This window comes from Lagenorhynchus albirostris, chromosome 5 (genome assembly GCF_949774975.1).
Source record: "Lagenorhynchus albirostris chromosome 5, mLagAlb1.1, whole genome shotgun sequence".
In the NCBI taxonomy this organism is placed as follows: Eukaryota; Metazoa; Chordata; class Mammalia; order Artiodactyla; family Delphinidae; genus Lagenorhynchus; species Lagenorhynchus albirostris.
The window spans coordinates 23,120,914-23,142,161 of NC_083099.1; the positions used below are offsets into that span (position 1 = coordinate 23,120,914).

A 21,248-nucleotide genomic window follows, 5' to 3' on the forward strand; every position below is an offset into this window, starting at 1 on the left:
CTCAGGGCCCTAGCCCTAGGAGCTTGTGCTCCTTCACGGCTCAGCAATGGCCTTGGTAAATGAAGTGTTCATCCTGGTGCTTGGCATCTGACTCCAAGTCTTAGTAACTATCTTTATTACATGGGTGGGAAAAACCTATTAATTGCTTGAGTTAGAAATCTCTCGATTTTTACAAATTGTATTAGTTTGAGATTCAAATATACTGTGAAGTCTACATTGTTATCCTAGATAAAGCTGTATCCTGAAGATGCAGTATCAGAGATGACTCTACTGTGGAACTTTAGCATTCTGCAATATATACTTTATAGCAACTGCTAGACACATATAATGTAATTTAAAAGCATTATGTGAAAGCAAAACCCACTTTGGTAAGATTTGTTGGTCCACAGCTCCCATGCTTCAAACATAAAATCAAAATCTGTAGAGGGGAGGCAACATACCTATGTGCTTTGCTCCCAAAGATAAACTTGTACTCAAGCAAAATTATCTACAACTCTATTTAGTTGCAGCTCTATTTATGGATGCAGAGTCTCAATTAGGTTGTGATTTGGGGCCCAGATGCTCACTTAATTGCTAATAAATAGAAGCACAGGAGAAGGATCTGGAAATATGAGTTGATCAGTGCACATATTTTCTGGGAGTTGGCTTGTCACCGGGTGAAACTCCATCAGGCTGTCTCAGGAAGCTGTTTATAACAGGAGTGAGTTTTGTTTAACACAGGAATGAAAGGCACCCAGATTAGGAAAGCTTTTCATAGGACATTGTCTATGAAAAGTCCTTTGACCCAGCCAGAGGAAGCTAGTGTGTCATTCAGCCCCTCATCTCTCTGTCCTCAGCCCACAGCATCTGGGAAGCACTGCAGGCCCCAATGAAAGCAAGTGCCTGTTTTCGGATTCTTTTTATCTCTATGTAGCGTGCAGTGAGCTGTGAATTGGTGATCGCCATGAAAGCAGCTCCATCGATTTCATGATTTTTCCTTGATTGTTGCTGACCCACAATTCTATACAACTTCATTAGATACTTTCTGTTCATGAACATTTTTGCTTCAGGTATAGCAACGGGATTTCTGTGGTATGTCTATCTTGGTGTCCCCTTCTCCAGCAAGGCTGCTGGAAGTTAAACTCTGCTGGATTTGTAAAACAGCCGTGGATCTTTTGGTCTTAACTGTTATTAACAATTTACATGCATCTTCTTTTTTGATACTATCCCAATAACCTTCTGCTTTACAGACCTCATTAAGAAAAAGATGAATTCAGTACATGATCTAACTCTAAATGTATTACTCATTCCACCTCAGAAGACTCTTATAATGTTCTGACACCTTAATTGGAATTCCTGAATGCCTCTATAGTCTTAGAAGAAGAGATCAGTTTTTATTGATTTCTTTTGAGCAAATGGTGAACGATAATCATTCCCACAATAATATTGATATAAATAACAGTAACGACAATAATAACAGCTCGCATTTATGGAGTGCTTTCTATGTTCCAAGTAGAAGCACTGTACACGTATTAACCCAGTGAATCCCCACTCTATGAAGGAGACACAATTGTTATCATCATCATTTTTTAGATGAAGACGCTGTGACACAAGTAAGTAATTACTATAAAGAGACAGTAGTCACCACATGGCAGCACAGCGTGAACACCTGCATGAGGTGATGTGAGGCCTGAGTTGGTGCTGCCATGAACATCAAGAGATATGAAGTGTACATAGTTTCATAACAAACTCATTCGATGTGGAGAAGAGCCCTCCATGAAGAAATCCTGGCCTCCAAGCAGCAATAGGTGGTCAGCAAAACTCCTCATATCGAAATGAATAGATTCATTAATGCAGGTTTTTTCTTACAAATTAGTACCAGAAGTCCTAAAATCTTAACCTTCTGTGAGTAGTCTTTGCCTCTATCCTATGAACGTGAAACGTTTGTTGAGTTATTTGTCTGTGTGTACACTCAGGCGACGGATCCTAGTGTTTTCACTTCCCAGTCTACGTTGCACACGGGCTTTCACTAGTGAGACCTGAGTTGAATAGCTGCCGCTCCAGTTACTAGTGAGTTACTTGGGGCAAATGATTTACCATCCCTGAGTCTGTTTATCTCTAAAATGCAAATACTTTCTTCTTCATTACATGTTTGGAAGGATTAAATGAGGTGAGATATATAAAGTTACTTCATTTCTCTAAGCCATAGTTTCCTCATCTATAAAATGGAAATCATAATAGCACCTACTTCAGGGGGTCACTGTGAGGGTTCAGTGAGATAATGTTTATAAAAATGCTTAACATAGAGCTTGACACATAGTGAATGCTCCGTAGTAACAAATACAGCGAATAATATGTATTTTGAGTTCTCAGTAAATGTTGGAGCACCTGACCCCCTTCTCCATTTCAACCTTGGGGATTAATATTTGGTCTTTCTTACACCTGTTAATGATTATATTTTAATTTTAACTAGATTTCCATCTTTAGTGGCAATTAACCTACTTTTCTATATCTTTTTATATCTATTATGACGAAAAGTTTCACATATTACAGTACTCTTTGGAGCTAAGATTTCATTAGTGAGGATTAAAGGAACTGAAAAGTTGGAGAAAGGGTTGAAGTTCCCATTAGATCATGAGAATCAGTGTCTCTCTCTCTCTTTTAAATAGGTTCACAGTGGTGGGATTCAAATTCCTATTTCTGCTTCAGAAAAGAAAGAAAGAAAGCAAACAAAATAAGAGGAGTATTTGCGAGTTACTTTTATCTTTAGGACTATCTCTGATTCACTTTCCTCTCAATATTAGGTGCAAGAGAAAATTTCTCAAAGCCCACAGACTAATCCAATTCTGACAAGACTTTTCAGGCTGAATCGCAAAGTAATTTAAGATGTCCTTTCAAAGAAAATGTACATATAATTCATAACAAAGCTCCTTTAACTCTTCTTCCCTTTTAACCAATTTTAAGCTCAGAGCTCTCTTTGTCACTTTAAAGTTGGAACTTAATGGACCAGAGCCACTTAGGAATCTGTCAAAGACTTTATTCCGTGCTGAAATTTGTAACTGTTCTTGATGTCTTTGTCAACATGGCTCCCACCTAAATCATCGGCGCCTTCATTGCATCCCCACTGAAGTACTGCCCCTTGCTCGCTGAATACTCAGCCATTTCCAGTGGCATGATTTGGGTAGCCCAGAAAGCCAAGTACCCTCCATCCCTCTCTTGATAGTCCTGGAGGAAGCTGGAAATAGATAGGGAGTCAATGACCCTGGGGGCGGGAGGTTCCTCGAGGCCATATTACCCAACTGTCTAGTGCATGAATTTTCTCCATAACACCCTGACAGGTAACTCTTTCATTCTATGTTTAAGTATCTGCAGCGACAGAGAACTTGACTTTTATAGATCTCATTTCGTTTTCCATCAGATCTAAGAATTAGGAAATTCTGAAATAGAATATAAAGCTGAAATCTTTCTCCCTCTGATGTTTCACTCGTGGACTTTACTTTGCCTTCTGGAAACACAAAGAACGAGGCCAGTCCTTCCTCTGCATGACCGCCTTTCAAATGCTCACTGTAGCTGTTTCTGCTAAACTCATCCATCCTTTAAACTCCCCTCCTTCCTTACTTCTTCTTCCCCACCACCCTACTCTTTCTCCTGTGGTCTGCTATGGTTTGTCAGGCTTCGTTCAGATGGTGCCACCCAGACCAAAGAAGAAAGCCCCGTCTGATCCAGCCATGGGGGAGGACAACGGGACCATGCTGACTCGTGTCCAGCTTCCTCTACTGTTATTAACATAGCCTTCACCTGGAATGTTCTATACCTTGCTCCCCTACCCCAAACCCTCCAGTGGATGCCCTTTCACCCCTAGAGAAAAATCCTAAGTCCTAAGAAAGTCCCGAAAACTTCCACAAGACCTGGCCCCAGCCCAGTCTCCAGCCCTGTCTCCTACCACTTTCCCCTTGCCCATTCCCCTCCAGCCACACTGCCTCTGCTTCAAGGACTAGAAAACTCTCCCCACTCTTTTCATGCAGGACTCCACTTAATAATGTTTTTCAGAGAAGCCTTTCCTGACCATCCTAAGTAAAACAGCACCCTCATCACTCTCTATTCCATCCCTTCATGCTGCTTTCTTTTTCTTTTCTGTCTCCTCTGCCCTTAAATCATATGTTTACTTGCTTAACTATTTATTATGTTGATTTCTCCACTGGAACATAAGGAACATGAGGTCAGAAGGTTTGTTGTGTTCCCTGCTGGATCTTTAGTGTCTAGAAAAATGTCTGCACATAGTAGGTGCTCAAGAAACATTTGTTATTAGAATGAATCCATTAATTCAGCCTGAGATCATATTATTCTGGGGGCAGCCATGATATACTAACTCATACTTCCCACAAAATTCTCCGTGTCTTGTGGTGCCAGACGTCAAAATGGCAAAGTGATATTTGTCAAGGATTTGGAAAAATCACTGTTTGGTGTGAATTTGGACCCTAAGGGAGCGGTCATTAACTAAACAGTCCTTCAGAAGCTGCAAGAGTTCATTAATGTGCCTCCTGAAACACAGCCCTTGACCCTGCAGGGCTGTTGCCCTTGGGAAGGTGAGACCCTGTGGTTCTAACTCAAGCTCAGTGAACTTCTGGCCAGAACCACTTATTATTAAAAGGCAACTTTTCTAACTTCCCAGGGTGCCTGGAATGCCCCCAATTCCTGAAGTCATTATGGTTTGCAGCAGGTTCTCTTGACAGAACTTCATCAGCCTTTGGCAGGACATAAGCCAGAATAATGGGCAAGCAGATGCCAGAATGAATTCCAATGTGTTCACACAATTCTTGGCCCCATAAAATCAATTCCTTATTCATAATTAAGCAACTTCTTGAGAAAGCGCAGGTTGGTAGAGTTATTAAAAGGTAAATAATAGGTAAGAATCCACTTGTTTCTTTTTCGGGGGGGGGAGATAAACAATTTTAAACACAAAATAGCACTGTAATTAGTTTTTCTTCTACTTTCTTCCCTGTGAAACTCAGGGCCAACCAAACAGAGCAGCTTTTACAAGTTTCTATCACCCCTCTATGTTGCATTTCTCCTTAAAATGTATCCTTCAGAGCGGAATGACAAGGCAACTCTAGATAGATGGGGAGGAAAGAAACTAGAAGCATCCGGACATAAAGGTCACAAGATGCATCATCCTGTGGGTTTTTGCCTGTTTTCCAAACTGGGTTTAGGAAGCAGACCTGAAACAAAAGTTGCTAAATGCCTCCCTACTAAAAGGAGCATCAGCGCTCCCCAGCACTTAGAACCACACACCTCCCAACAGGCTTAATTGGCAACAGAATCAGCCTCATTTCCTCCAATTCCTGCCCCATCTTCTTGGTCTCAAAACAGTGTATGAAAGGAGTGGGAAAGAAAGGGGGTCCTCCTTGGAGAGACTGCAGTGTTTGAGGTGTGAAGCTGTCACCCCTCCCCGTGAGGGAGCTTCCTCTCCCCTAAGTCAAGTGGAAGGAACGCCACTGGAATCACCCCAATAGATGGAGGCTGCCTGCAAGAGGAAGGCTGCCAGCTTGTCCCCAGGGGAGGAACTGCAGAGGGGCTGAGCCCCTCTCAAAATAGAGCAGGGAAGGAGGTTCTTGGATGTGTCTTCTTGGAGTGAGAGAGCAGAAGAACACAGGGACTGGCCTACAGATTTCTGGAAGGAGGCAGCTGGAGTCCTCTGTGTCAGCAGGACCTGAAGGCTCCCTAGTTTGCTGTCTTTGGGGAGTGGGCAAGGTGAGCCCTCCTAGAAGAGTGCTCCATGGTCCATGGAGGGTGCTCAGGGGTGCCCCAACTAAAGGGGACTGGAGACCAAGGGAGGTGTGAGAGCCACCAAATTCCCCAAGTGGACCCTGATCCAAGCCATAGAAAAGGGCTGGGAATATATACAGCTGGCAGGGCAGAAGGAAAACTGAATGGTCCCTGTGAGGAGATTCTTCATAAATTGGAGGTGCCACCATGTCAGCAGGGGCTTCCAAGAAACGGACCAAGCAGGGACAAGAGTGAGGCCAGGGACCCTGTCCATTGTGGCCAAACAATTGGCCACAAAAGGTGGAGAGCTTGGCTCCCCATCACTCCTCCATGCCTCTAACACCAGGGGGCGCTGGTGCTCAGGAGGGAGGTGGAGGGGAGCATTCCTGAGCACTTTCTTTGCTTTGTTTTTTTTGGCTGCGTCGGGTTTTTGTTGCTGTGCGTGGGCTTTCTCTAGTTGCAGTGAGCGGGGCTACTCTTCCTTGTGGTGCGTGGGCTTCTCATTACGGTGGCTTCTCTTGCTGCGGAGCACGGGCTCTAGACTCACGGGCTTCAGTAGTTGTGGCACGCGGGCTCTAGAGCACAGGCTCAGTAGTTGTGGCGCACGGGCTTAGTTGCTCCGCGGCATGTGGGATCTTCCTGGACCAGGGCTTGAACCCACGTCCCCTGCATTGGCAGGCAGATTCTTAACCACTGTGCCACCAAGTGTGCCACTCCTCCCTTTCAAGTCATCCTGCCTGCTGCTCTAGAATATTCTGCAGGGAGAAGAAGAAACTTGCTTTGAAGATTTAGGTTTTAAGCTGGACAGCACTAAGTTGTGATAACCGAAAGGAACTGAATAATGGAATTTGACCAAGACATCATTGATGAAACTATACACCCAGCACAAAGAAGGATTCAATATAGTACAGTTGGAAGAATCAAGAGCTCTGTAATAAACTGGTGCTAGTAGTTTAAATTTTTTTGTTAGGGATTAAAGATTTGGCAGAGAAAATGGAAGGTCCTTTTTGTATATCTTTGGCTATAGTAATCATCTTCCCATCTTTTTCTTGATTACATTCATAGAAATTCAAAAAGGGATGTAATGTATATGCTTAAAACTTTCCTTTTAAAATTTTAAAGTGGCATTGATTCATGTTAACAAGAGAAGTGAGACTGGACTGGGAGATAAGAGAAGCAGGTTGTCCCAATCAGGCACCCAGAATATTGAGTAGATTGTGGGAGTTGGGAGGACCTGTCAGAGGCGAACATCATTATGAAGGAAGGCTGCCCAGGAGCTTGAGGTTGTTGAGTAGTTTCTGTGAGGGAAAATAATGGGGAAAATATTTTAGCAGTAGCAGTAAAGAGTAACAGGAGTGGGTGGTGATGGAAGCTGGGTGGTCTTGAGAAAGATTGTAAGAATCAGGAGAGCGATGACTCCGTAGGGTCCAGAATGGGAAGATGGCCAGAGTTTTGGAAGGGATGGCATTGGCGGCAGTGATGGTGGTTCCATTTATAGAATACTTTCTATACATTATCTCATCTTCACTCTCAGCATGATTGCAATAACTTCTTCCCTACTTCCTCTTCTTTCGTTTCCTCCTCGCCCCCCTTCTCCTTCTTCCTCATGGCTGGCATTTATTGAGCATATGTGCCACATGCCATTCTACACAAAACAATTTGTATGATCAAATGATCCCTGATACCAAGAGATTCTAGACCAAGGACCAGTCAGAGTGTGAGAGAGACAGGTGATGACATCTCAGTTCTGTTTTGGTTGAGGTACTCATTAGACATCTAGTTTGGGATACTTCTTTTAGAACTAAACCAATCTCTCAGTTTGAGAAAGAGACGGAAAGACAGACAAACAACACAATGACGAAGAAGAAGGAGAAGAAGAGGAAGGGGGAGGGGGAGGAAGATGGGTTATTTGAAGAAGGATGATTAACTTAAGAAATGCTTATGTAGTTCTTACTATGTGCCAGGTACCATTTTGAATGCTTTATAAACATTAACTGATTGACTTCTCATAGCAACCTTCTGTGATATGTACTATTATTATCATCCTCATTTTAGTATCATTTTTTAAATTATCATCATCATAGGAAACTGAGGTGCATATAGTCTAAGTAACTTGGTCAAGTTCACACAGCCGGTAAGTGGCAGAGCTGAGATTTCAACCCAGATCTCAGATTCAGATACTATGCCCTTAACGCTACCTAAGTTGCCAGGGGGGTTCCTGTAGGAACATCGTAAAGATGAAAAGATGGGTTGTTGAGAAACACTGGAGTTTCGATGGTGTCTGTGAGTCTTAAACGATACAGCGAAGGGCTTCCCTGGTGGCGCAGCGGTTGAGAGTCCGCCTGCCGATGCAGGGGACGCGGGTTCGTGCCCCGGTCCGGGAAGATCCCACATGCTGCGGAGCGGCTGGGCCCGTGAGCCATGGCCGCTGAGCCTGCGCGTCCGGAGCCTGTGCTCCGCAACGGGAGAGGCCACAACACTGAGAGGCCTGTGTAACGCAAAGAAAAAAAGAAAAAAAAGATACAACGAGCAGTGTGATCCTTATTCATGTGGCTATCATCAAAGGAATTTAGGATATTTCATCCATTTCAAAAATTTTGAATAAAAGATACGCATATTTATTTCTGAGACTGTATGCAATACACTACCATCAAAACAGTTTTTGGTGAATAATCTGTTCCTGAACAGAATGATTCAGAATCAATAACCTGGACTTATATCCAATTTATAAGATGAATATTTAAACACCACTGTGTATTTCCGGTCATGTCATTTTCAAGGATATCGGTTCTATCCAACTCAAACATTGTTTTCCAGAAATCTGCAGATCACAGATCTATCTTCACCAGCATGTGCTGTAAACAGTGCCTCTTCAGAGTGGTGTCCCAAAGAGCAAGCACCACACAGATTAGCAGAAAGTCCAGTTCCTCTTCCCTGCCTCTCCCCGCTCTGATATTTGCATCCGCGAATGGTTCAAGCATCTCCCTTGGTGCACGGGAGGAGGTATTTCCTTTTTAAGTCCAAAGTGCTGAAACCGTTAGAACATGATCTTCCTTCCTTTCTCAGGTTGAAGTTAGAGAACTCTACAGATGCTACCCAAACCCTTGGTCATTTCTGAAAACACCCGCTGCAACTGCTGCTCCATAATCCAGAGGCTTAGTGTTGAAGCTGAAAACCAGAGCCCAGAGAGATGCCTCCTTTCCAGGGCTTAGAGCCTGGAGGAACAACTTCCTAAAATCCTGGCAGTCAGGAGAGATACAATGTCTCTGGGACATAAGGCCCCTGCTTTCTTTGCCTCACTCCTCACCAGCAGCCAGCGGGCTTTGCCTGCAGAATGTCCTCTGCTAAACTTGGGGAGATGTAACTCAAGTTCAGTCTCCTGGCCTGTTCTTGTCCTGGAGCACATCCCTGTCCAGGCTGATGAGGACGCTCCTTTCCTCCTTAATCCACGGACCCAAGAGCTCCGCGCAAAACGTGACAACCTACTGGCGTCACTTCTATGGCCGTTTCCTCCCTGGAGACCCTGATGTTCCCATGCAAAAGTGACTTTTCCCTCTGCAGCAACCTAGAAGCACAGTGTGCTGGGAGGGGACCCACACCCCATCGGCCCGTAGTTGGAACCAAGGCCTTGTTCAGCCACAGCGCTCTGCCCTCTTTCATTGTGAGCCTGTGGGAGTTCTTAGCAGAATGATGATGATCATGGCAGTGATGGTGATGATGGCCAGCATTCACTGAGAGCCTATTTTTTGTGCACATAATCAGCACTCAATGAATGGCCCTACAACCTATAAGATAAATATATAGGCTTTGTGGGGTTTTTTTAATCTTAATCGTTTTTTTTTTTTGGCCACATCCTGAGGCATGCTGGGTCTTAGTTCCCCAACCAGGGATCGAAACCGTGCCCCCTGCAATGGAAGCATGGAGTCTTAACCACTGAACTGCCAGGGAAGTCCCTCTTATTTTTTTTTAATAGGTTTTTAAATGTACCTCATATTCTCACACATTTCTGTGGGATACGTAATGTTTTGGCCATTTTATAGACTTTGAAACCGAGCCTGAGTGATGGAGTAACTTAACCAAGGCCATGCAGCCAATAAGGATGAGATCTTTGAGGCTCAAGCTAAGAGTCTCACGTGTTGACTTCAAGCTTGCATTGATAACCCTAAAAGTACCCACGACGTGACTACATATAGTCAATGCCTAATAAAAACTCTTGCAGATGATGATCCATTTGAAAGATGACTAGCTTTTGCAAGCCTCTTCTCCTCCTGCATTTCTTCCTTATTTCCTTCCTGCTTTCCAGTCAGCCTGCCCTCGTTCCCTCAACCTTTATATAGCCTGCCACGGGCCGGGCATCAGGCTGTGTCCTGGGCATAGAAGCAGGACAAAGACCCAGGCCAGGCCTAGCAAAGCTGAAGTCCAGGAGCAGAAGGCAGGCACGAAAGCAGGTTTCCAGGAGGAGCCCTGTGTCTCACCTGCTAGTGGGATGGGAGAGGAGGACTCTGTCGCCCCATGCAAGGTGCTCCACACTCTCCTGGCACATGGGAGAGTGCTTCTCGTGTTCCATCCACACATGGAATCCAAGGTTCTGGTGCCTGAACTCCTATTGCCCTTAGAATCAGAACCACACTCACTCAACGGTCCTGATGTGGGTTCATGTTTGCCTCCCAACAGATCACTTTTTCAAGGGAGAAACAAGAAATCTACATTTTGAACTTAGTAGCTATATGATCTTCATTTCTCTGACTCTTCGTTTCTGTATTTTATTTTTAAAAAGGAGGGGGGAGAAAAGAAAGAAAAAGACGGATAACCATATACCTGCCCTAATTACCTGGCAGAGATGTTATAGGATCAAATACAGTTATAATGCAGGCATAAGAGGACTAAATATTACATAAATGTGAGGGCTTTTGTGTATTCTTAAGGTGGAATTTAAAGCTCTGAGTGATGCCAGCTACCTGCCTTTACCCCTCCACCAGTGCCCACATATATGCTGCCAGGCTCCAGCCATCACTATATAGTTCCACGTTGAAGTACCCTCAACTCTCCTGCCTCCTTGCCTTTGCTTCCACCCTTTCCACTACCTGGAATGCCTGCTGCCCATCACTGACTGTTGACTTGATCAAGTGCCATCCCCTCTATTCTAAACTAGTGCCCCTTTCCTCATTTGCCCCATTAAATGTTGCACATCTCTCACAATCACTCTCAGCACTGTGACTGACATGAGCTAGCTGTCTTCTCTATCTTAGGCTTCTCCGCCTATGCCTTGCATATGGTCAGTAAAATGTTTGTTGACTCAAGTTCTGCTTCTCCTTTCCATGCCCTTCCCTGCCTGCCCGCCACTGCCTGCATCGAATCCGTCACCTGGTACATAGCAGGTACCCCATGCATCTCGACTAACATCCTGAAGTGATTTAGGGCTGGCAAATCAATGAACGAGTCTCCATAGGTCAAGGAGAATTAAGTAAGCTCTTCCCTTCAGTTCAATCAGATCTCACAGGGAAGGTATGAAATTTGACTGCACCCTTTTGGGTGGGGATCAGAGCCCAGGAAGAAAACAGCATCTCCCAAAACGCAGACTATGAACCAGTGGAGATACCCAGATGATTTTAGGTGACACAAAGGGGAACTTTGTTTCTCAAATTTAATAATTACATAATCTCATGTGTATTAAAAAGCGATATATGAAGCAACTCAAAACTATGATTTCGTAAATATTATTTAATAAAAGCTTTTGCATTTGAATAAAAATGAGTTGATTTAAGAACAAACATTACATAAGTAATGATACGGAATATGGCCAAAAGAAGTGACGGTGGTGCTTCAAGCTAGGGAAGCATCGGGACAGAGAAAACACTTCCAGCGAGTGCAAAGGTGAAGATGGGGTTGAAGAGATGCCTGTTCTAAGGATCAGATCTGCTGGGAGCAGCCTTAGGAATTAACAGAATTATTTACAAAACTGTGTTACTGTGCAAAAACCTTTGTTTGAAAGACAGATAGCAACTGGAATGTTTGCTCATCACTACTGTTTTTTTTACACACGCAGCCATGGGCACCAAGTTTCCGAATGGCCATGGGGTTTTACACCCTTTCCCAGGACTGTCAGCTACAAAGGACCCAAATATGGGTTTGCATTTCCTTTTTCTTCTGCAAAGCACAACACTTTACAAAAAGAAGAACACTTCAAAGGCAATCCCTTTCTCATATACATAACAGGGCTCCATTTGAGATCCAAATTCATCTTCCTTATCCAATTACATGATCAAAGCAGAAGTGTTTGAAACAACCTAATCAAAAACTGGGCAGAAGACCTAAATAGACATTTCTCCAAAGAAGACATACAGATGGCCAACAGGCACGTGAAAAGCTGCTCGGCATTACTAATTACTAGAGAAATGCAAATCAAAACTACAATGAGGTATCACCTCACACAAGTTTGAATGGGCATCATCAGAAAATCTACAAACAACAAATGCTGGAGAGGGTGTGGAGAAAAGGGAACCCTCTTGCACTGTTGGTGGGAATGTAAATTGATACAGCCACTGTGGAGAACAGTATGGAGGTTCCTTAAAAAACTAAACATAGAATCACCATATGACCCAGCAATCCCACTACTGGGCATATACCCAGAGAAAACCATAATTCAAAAAGACACATGCACCCCAATGTTCATTGCAGCACTACTTACAATAGCCGGGTCATGGAAGAAACCTAAATGCCCATCGACAGACAAATGGATAAAGAAGATGAGATGTGGTCCACATATACAGTGGAATATTACTCAGCCATAAAAAGGAATGAAATTGGGTCATTTGTAGAGATGTGGATGGATCTAGAGACTGTCATACAGAGTGAAATAAGTCAGAAAGAGAAAAACAAATATCGTATATTAACGCATATATGTGGAACCTAGAAAAATGGTACAGATGAACCGGTTTGCAGGGCAGAAATAGAGACACAGATGTAGAGAACAAACGTATGGACACCAAGGGGCGAAAGTGGTGGTGTGATGAATTGGGAGATTGGGATTGACATATATACACTAATATGTATAAAATGGGTAACTAATAAGAACCTGCTGTATAAAAAAATAAATAAAATTCAAAAAAAAAAAAAAGCAGAAGTGTTTGGCCTACTTTGGGGGTTTAAAGATATCCAGGGAAAAACTAGAAACATTTAAAACTACCTTTTTTATGCCACACATTTTCCTGGAGGAGAATTGGAGCCCACTCCCCCTGTTCTCTCTTAACTAGTCTTTAGACACAAAAAGTCAGGTCAGAGAGTTAACGTACTCTCATCATCCAAGTCACAAGAGATTCAGTTACATCTCTGTAAAATCCTATCTAATCTCAAGTCAGTGTGTCTGGTGTACTGTTTGCTCTCTAAGAGCTACAAGGTCCCTCCCAGCAGCCGCTGAGAAACTATTGATTTTGTCTGATTAGCTTTAAAGATCTTGTATTAAAATAAAAACTGCAAAAAAAAAAAAAATCTGAAAAGTTACTTCATTAGTCTCCCGAAAGCTACTGGTTCTAGCACATCTGTTCATTTTGATGCTACAATACGGAGCTCATGTTTCCTAAAATAGGACACACCTTGTCCTTTACATTAACACTGTGGGATTTGAGGCCCTGGTTACAAAAAGAAAATAGCAAATATGACTTCCTCAAAACTATTTAAGTGAACAGACTGCCTATTGGTGGATTGATTTTTCTCTGTGGATATAAATCTGTTGGCAGCCATCAGAATTGGGGTATAAACGATGACCTTAGGCAGCTGCTGCCATTTGTTTCAGTGGGAAAATGAGGGGTTTGTCTCTCCCCAGGGGTTAATACTGTGATGCTCTGAACGTCCTCTGGGCTCTGCTTCTGAAGGGTTACACTGGAGAGGAGCAATGTTTTGTGGTTTATGACAAGATCACAGCAGAATATTTTGTACATGCTGTGATTTGTATCATCCATTTGTGCACAGGCCATAAAAGTGCACTTTTTATCAGGAACATTTGTGAATATTTAACAGCACTGAAGACATATGGGCACTAAATAATTCACAGTTATCTATCTCCTCAGCAGATTCCTTATACGCCTACCATGTTTTAATGCCTAGTTTGCTCAGAAACAATATTCCTTACGACCCTTCCTATATAAAAATGTTTACTGATGGGCAGCAATATATAGATACCATGGGATTGGGTTGTAAGGAAGCGGAAAGCTTTCTGCCTTCTCCACCTCTCCCTGTCCTCATCCATTTCCCCTGAAAGCTTCCAACCAGCACCTAACCTCATAGGAAAACGTGCCCTTCCCAAAAGTGGGTGCTAAATTCTGACTTCTGGTGTTTGGGCCATGAGATGGGAGTCGCTGACTAACCGTCACCCTCTTCTCTTTTCAGTTCTATATCTATTTACAGTCCCAAGGAGAATCCGAACGCATTTGATGCTGCAGCATTCTTCCAGTCCGTGGGGAATTTCCTGGGGATCTTCGCCGGCTCATTTGCAATGGGGTCCGCGTATGCTGTTGTCACGGCACTGATATCCTTTGTCCTGTGTGGAAAGCTGGGGACTGTTCAGAGCAGTCAACTTCCCCGGAATGTTTCTGAGGACTGACAAATTCCAGGCTAGGAAATGGTTAGATAGTCTCGTTCAAGCGCAGTACGGCACCACTGGAGCCATCTTGATTCCGAACCACCCCTCGAAGCATAGGTCGGTACCAGTGGAAGAGGGACCCAGGCTCTTTTCCTGTCCAAGGCCAGTTCTAGCACTGCTCATACTGTCTGATCCTAGGATAGCAACAGTCTTAAAAAAATTCCCACCTAGGAATATAGGTGACCAGAGGGTATCAGGCTTGGATATATTAAGGTCAAGAGGAAGAACTGAAGATCTAAGGTCAAGAATAAAGCATGATTGACTGGGAATGATAAACTAAGTGTTCTCTGCCTCCTTTTCAAACTTGTATCAAGCACTAGTTCACAGGGTTGGCCAAGCCAAAGATGACTGTGAGTTTAAAGGAGCATGCATAGCTCTTTTATGGAAGGGGAACAGCAAGCCAAGCAGAAATGATGTTTGCCACATCCAGGCAATTGTGTCATCTTACTCCCTCTTTTTCAGCAGAGAGGTGGGAGGATGGGTAAAGTTCCTAGAGGATTTGAGCCGGGGAAAGAAGCTGGTCTGGTGAGCTCTTCACTCACAGCAGTTGGATGGGGGCAAAAATAAGTCAGATTTGAAGAGGAAAGCCAGAAGGCTAATGTCAAGTGTTAACTGAGGCTACAGAGAAGAGGCAGAACAAAGGACCAGAGACCTTGGGGGGGAAAGAGAAGTAAGAAAGGAGAAAGATGCAAGAAGGGTCAGGGATCAAGGCAAGGAAAGCAAAATGTTGGGGTCTCTTTTCATGAGGACTTGCCTAACAGTTCACTGAACACCTGCTAAAAGGCTAGGTTCTATTAAAGTTTTCTAAGGTAAGTCAGAAGATGAATAAAACATGGACTCTGCCTTCAACTAATGACGAACTTAGAAAGACAAGCTCTACAGTAAGAGTTGATGGAAAGTGAGTGCTAAAGCTGCAGAGCCACCTTAGTAAGATTATAAAAGTTCAAATGATGATGAGGCCACTGTGTCTGGGATAGTCCAATAGACTCTTGGCCAATCTTATGATTCTGGAAAATCATCTGAAAAGCAGTATTTACATGCAGAGTAGGACCTGGGCTTGACCTGAAAAATGGGTAGGATACAGGCAAAAGCCACATGATAAGAGATCCAGGAGAAGACCAGCATTCATGAAGGTGTGGCAGAGGGGGCACTGCCGTGGCACATGGCAGTTGTGCCTGAAAGGACCTGAGGGCTCAGGCTGGTGAGCGGTGGAAGATGAGGGGACACAGGTGGGGTGGAGTCAGCTTGTGGAGTATCTTGGAGTGTTATTCAAAGGAGCCTGGGCATCTTTCTATAGTCCACAGAGAGGGACACAATGAAAGTCGTGCTTTTAAAACATAAATAAGGAACTGGTATGTAGGGTGAATGAGAGAAGGAAGATTAAGATCAAGGAAAACTGTGATGATAACCTGTGGGGGGTGGAAATCGGGAAGGAGGCCAATGTTTAGAAGAAGCTCTAGGACTTAGTGATTGGTTGGTACTAAGAGATAAGGAAGAGGAGAGAATCAAAAGACCACCCCAAAGTCATGTCCTGGAAACCCTGGAGAATGTCAACTCCATTGACAAAAGTAAGTCGGAAGAGGTAGGGCTGACTTCCAACTAAAAATAATGATTAACAATCTACCCAGTACTATAGACATGTCAGGCCCCCTACTACTTGTTTTACATGCAGTAACTCATTTAACCTTCACAACGGTCATATCTTTTTTTACTGGACACTGGAGCTTAGAAAGGGTAAGCTATTGCCCAAGGTCATACAGCTTGGAAGTAGAGCCAAGATCAAACCCAAGGAGTGAAACCGAGAGACAGACCATGCTCTTGATCACTACTCCCTGTTGCCTCTTAATTATTAAGTGGAATGACGATGGAGGTCACATGTTGTTTGGAGTAGAGTAATAGTAATGATCACAACATTTAGTGAATGTCTAGCATGGGCCTTTATATATATCTTCTTATTCGAATTAACCCTGTAAGACACCGGGTTACACAGGAGGAAATCGAGGCTCAAGAAGGTTAAGTAGCTCACTCTGAGTCACATATCAGTAATAATGGACATGATATTAATTATGTCATCTTACATATGTTCAGAACTGTACCACGTGCCAGCCATTGTCCTTAGTATTTTGCATAGATTATCTCAGATAGTTTTTATAAGAACCCTGGCAGGGAGATACTGTTATTCCCCCAATTTTCAGCTGAAGAAACTGACATATAAGGTTAGGCAACTTGTCTAAGTCCACACAGCTAGGACATTTCAGGGCAGGGGTTTAAAACCAGGCCTTTGGTCCCAGGGACGGCACGAGGTGGAAGGGCTGAGATTGGAACTTTTTTCTGCCCAGTGTGCAAGGAACGTATGGACACATAAGTAAACAAATTGATAAGGAAGGTAAAAATTCCTGGAGGTTGGAAGTCTGCTCTGATATTGGATCAGATCTGGGGAAAGGGGTGGAGAAAAGGAAGAGACAGGGCCTCAGTAATAGTGGCAACACCTGATGGCCTTGGGTCACAAACTCAGGCTGTGAAGGAGACAGGGGCACAGTCCATTCCTCCACCATAACCACCTGGATACCTTGTCCACAATGAGGCAGAGGCTCCTCAGATTGTGGGCCCCTGGGCTCCGGACAAGCTTAGGGCTTGACTCAGAACTGAACAACTTTCTGGAGGCCATGGAAAGAGAAGAACACTTTACGCCCAGTTGGTATTCTGCTACTCAAATCGGCCTGAGCCTTCTCTTTACAACAAACTAGAAGAGGGAATTCAGAGGAACAAACCCCATTAGAAACAAAGCCTTCCCTCCAAGTAAGAAGAGGGGACATTGGAAAAGGGTCAAACGGCAGCCCATGTTTTCCTCCAGATAAAGAATTGCTTCCAGATCCTTACTGAATCTCTTTCCAGAAAAGATGTTTTACAAAACAAATTTATTTAAATCACACAAATTGGAAAACTTACACATCCTTTGTTATATACCAGGCACTCTTCTGAGTGCTTAACATATTGTAAGTGGTTTATGTACCTAGGAGGTAGGTTGCACTATTATGCCCATTTTCAGACATGGAAACCAAAGCGCAGAGTGACCCGTCTAAGCTGATACCATGAATACGGGCCCAGGTAGAGTTGCCTTCCAGAGGCCACACTCCCAACCATGACATGATCCTTAGTATTTTGTGCTTTCTAAGACTTTACAAAACATTTTTAATATCTTCATTGCATGTTACTCTGCACATTGTATGAGTAGGTATTATTCTCATTGCCAGTTCACCTAGGATACAAATAAGGCTCACAGAGGTTAACATACTGCTCAGAAATCACACAGCCAGTGACTAGCAGGGCCAAGACTCAAACCCAGATCTACTAACGCAGAGGTCATACTTTTTGCTTCCTTGCCCTGCTGCCAAACATCTCTTAATATGGAATCTTCCTTACACTTTGTTGTGGAAACATAAAAATGCAACATCATTAACATCTCTTTACCTGTCAGGGCATTTTCCGCCTAGTGGTGGACACAATTACAAGGTAGCCCTTTCCCATCCATCACTAACTCCTAATCATCTCCCCATAGCCCATTCTCTGCCTGACTCAGATCACTGTGCCTTTGTTCTATTTGCAATTTATAGACTATTGACCAAGTGTCATCCTGGCCAAAATGAACCACTGCCCGCCAAAGGGCATCTTGCTTGACCTAGAAGCAACACCCATTTTCCTCCATCCTACTTTTACAAAGAGAGTCCGGGCAGCTTCCCTCTCACTGAACATACATGCTCCTCCTGATTCAATTGCTATCCCCAAGAGAGAAAGCTCTTCAAGGTGATCTGTCCACAGACCAGCACTGCCTGGGGAGCAGTGGCCCCCTTCAGTGTTGACACACTGGCAGCATCTCACCCAGCCTCACTCCCCTTGGCTTTGTTTTCCCAGATCTGCCAGTATTCTGAGGGGCACACCCCAAGGGCTGAGTCCAAATTTAAGAAGTTTTGTGTCTACACTGAGCTGATTTTATCCTCTTAGTAAGACATCTTTTTTATCTGAACACCAGTTTGCATTTTTATAGGAGTGTTCAGCCCGCAATGAAGCATGATTCCTGCTGGCCTTCAAAGTCAAGTCTCAGTCAGTTACAGCCAGCTCCGAAAATTAGTTCTCTCATCTAAAACACAACCAGATTTTTTCACAGCCAAAAAGGAGATTTATTCATAAAAGCAGTTGTTATTTCCCTTAACGCGTCTTTGTCACTTGACCAAATTTACCAAACTGTGTGAGTTCCCTATGCTGGAAACGGGCCTGTTTTTCCTCCTGTCTTGGAGCGCCTTCCTGTCTGCCGAGGCCGCTGGCCTAACAGGTCAGTGTTTCGTCCAGCGCAGCAAACTGGATGTGTGAACACATGTGTTCCCCCACCTCTCCCCATGCCCCCCTCCCTGACCCAGCCGGAGGTGAAATGGAGGCCCTTTTCTATGGGTTTGTGTCAGAATCAGCCTCTCCTGGGCACCCTGGGGAGAAGAAAAACTATCATCCATTTATCCAACAGCTCAACTGGAAGTCTCCAAACTGCCGTTTCCTCTCCTCTCCTTGCTGGTCAGGAAGGGGATGTTGAAATCTATGATTGACTGGTATACTGAGGTGATGGATGACTTTACAAATAAGAGTCTCTGCTCAGAATGTGAAGGGATGCACAGCCGCTTTGTGGGAAAGGGTGGTGACTTTCCATTGGCTGTTAACAGCAACACCCACGAAGGCAGCCTCTCCTGGTGTGCTCATCTCCACACACGGACCGTGTTTATAAATCTTTGCATACACTCCATGGCAGGCCAGAAAACAAGGCGCTAACTTGGTGGCTTCACGGTTTAATTAATGTCTCTTACTGTAGACAGTCTGTATGTAGAGTCCTCTGAGATGGAGCAGTTGATAGAGCGGCAGTCCCTAAGGTCCCAGGTGCCACGCATCCTGTATCTGGATTCGGCAATTAGATTGCCTTTCTGCAACAGCGAGGGTTTGTGCTTGGCTAGCTGCAACGATTGGGTACTTTTCCATGTAGAAGAATCAGTGTGGCTCTGAGCAAAATTTCAAAGCTGTTTCTCTCCTTTGGCTTAGTTCCTTGCTTCTCCTGGGTTTCAGTCCTGGATCCCTTGCTGCTCACTACATCTTAATTGACTTTCAAGTGAGATTCCCCCGACCCCCTCCGAAGTACTAACTGGGAATAAGGTATGCCTCCCTGGGTACTTGCATTTTAAAAGGTGGTACTTTAAGTGTAAATAATAATAAAAGCTGATATATAGTGAAAGCATATCATGAGCCAGGTGCTGGCTAACTGCCTTTCATGGATTTTCTCATTCGTTTACAGAAGGACCCAAAGTTAGGGACTATGCCCAGTTTACTCAGCCAACAGTAAGTGGTGGAGCTGGGATTTCAAATAAGGAGATCTGATTCTAGAGCCTGGGCTCATGGGTACCAAGCATTGCTACCTTGAATGAAATTCTATCTATAGAATATGAGGCAGGCCCGCAGGAGTAGGAAGATATTTGGGGCCCCAGAAGCCTGCCTCGTCCATTTGCTTCCAGGCTGGTTTGGCCTCTCCTGTGAAAGCCATGGCAAATCTTTTTTGTAATGATAATCTGTGGCTCTGGGCAGCTGACCCACCTTACTTCATAGCCATGGGAACCAAGCTATTTCCACAGGCTTTGAGGGTGTCTGTTGCTGATACAGACAGCCACCTGCCAGTTATTATCACACTATAATCAAGACTGCATTACCAGAGTCCACCCTACCAGGCCCAGTATCATTCCAAACCATTCTAACACAACATTCATTATATTAGAGCCTTACCGTGTTATTAGAAAGGTTGCTAAAGAGCTTATGCATTACAAAGAAAAAGGATACTGGTGTCTCTTAAATGAAATAATGGAGGAAACAATTTACATACGTCATTCAGAAAATTGTGGTTCCCTTTCCTCCACATTCCATGCCCTTTTCAGCACTTACCATATTGTAAAATGATGTGAGTAATGTTAACAATAAGAATACATATTTGACCTTCTGGAAAGGTAAAGAAGTACCTTAACTCACCTGATATTTTTTAGTCTACTGTTGATCATTGTAATAAACACACAGACACACACTTACGCACACATATCCCAATGCTTAAGATTGTTTCTGTTTGTGAAGATTGTCTATTTCCTGATCCAATTCAGCAACATCTTGTTTTCTTAAATGTTTTTAGGGTTATGGTCCACGTATAAACTCTTAGTTTATCTGTGCCTTGCACTTTTGCTATGCTTTTGACCTGATATCCTTATTGGATACCATGCAGATCACTTCTAAGGAGCCAGCATCATGGGGTGGGTGGACGCCTGTGTGGGCCTTGGTAGCAGAAAGACCCAAATGTCCACGTCTGCACCCAGGGGAGCGCTCATCCAGAACAGTACTCCAGATTAAGCAACGTGCCCGAAAGGCATTTGATACAAATCAAACTTCAGGTGTGAGCGTTTTGTACCACCGAAGACCAAGCCTGCTAAGTCCAAATTACTTATGTGTTTGTTTGTTTATTATTTAATCCTTGCCTATTTCTAAATTGGCTTTGAGACAACTCATAACCTGAGCCATGCATATCATGGGACCATTTAGTTGAGGCTAGACACTCAAGTGCTTTGGGATAGAGTTTTTCTGCAAAATGAGGCAGCTGTTCATTGCTGTGGTTTGGCAATAAATATAGCTCTGAGCTTTCTGGCAGCCAAAGCCAAAAGGGAAACATGATGAGTTATATAGGAATAATACGGTACTATAAAAGGAAGTCACAATTATTTATAAAAATGGGCAACCTTTCTTTCTAAAACTTTAGGGGAATTTATCACACACATCTTTATGTAAGGGCCTTTGAGCA

General features: G+C 43.7%; 1 protein-coding gene across 13 annotated transcripts in view; it reads left to right on the forward strand.

Annotated features, from left to right (window-relative positions):
• The window catches only part of SLC9A9 (solute carrier family 9 member A9), a 658,568-nt gene that overhangs the window by 358,151 nt on the left and 279,169 nt on the right, over window positions 1-21,248 (forward strand). For all 13 annotated transcript variants that reach the window (XR_009540645.1, XR_009540648.1, XR_009540646.1 and 10 more), the window contains 2 exons: window positions 14,131-14,274; window positions 18,613-18,713. Coding sequence is in view for 9 of the 13 variants with exons in the window: in XM_060149673.1 (XP_060005656.1) it covers window positions 14,131-14,274; window positions 18,613-18,713 (245 nt within the window). In the remaining 4 variants the exon portion in view is untranslated. The remainder of the gene's footprint in view (window positions 1-14,130; window positions 14,275-18,612; window positions 18,714-21,248) is intronic.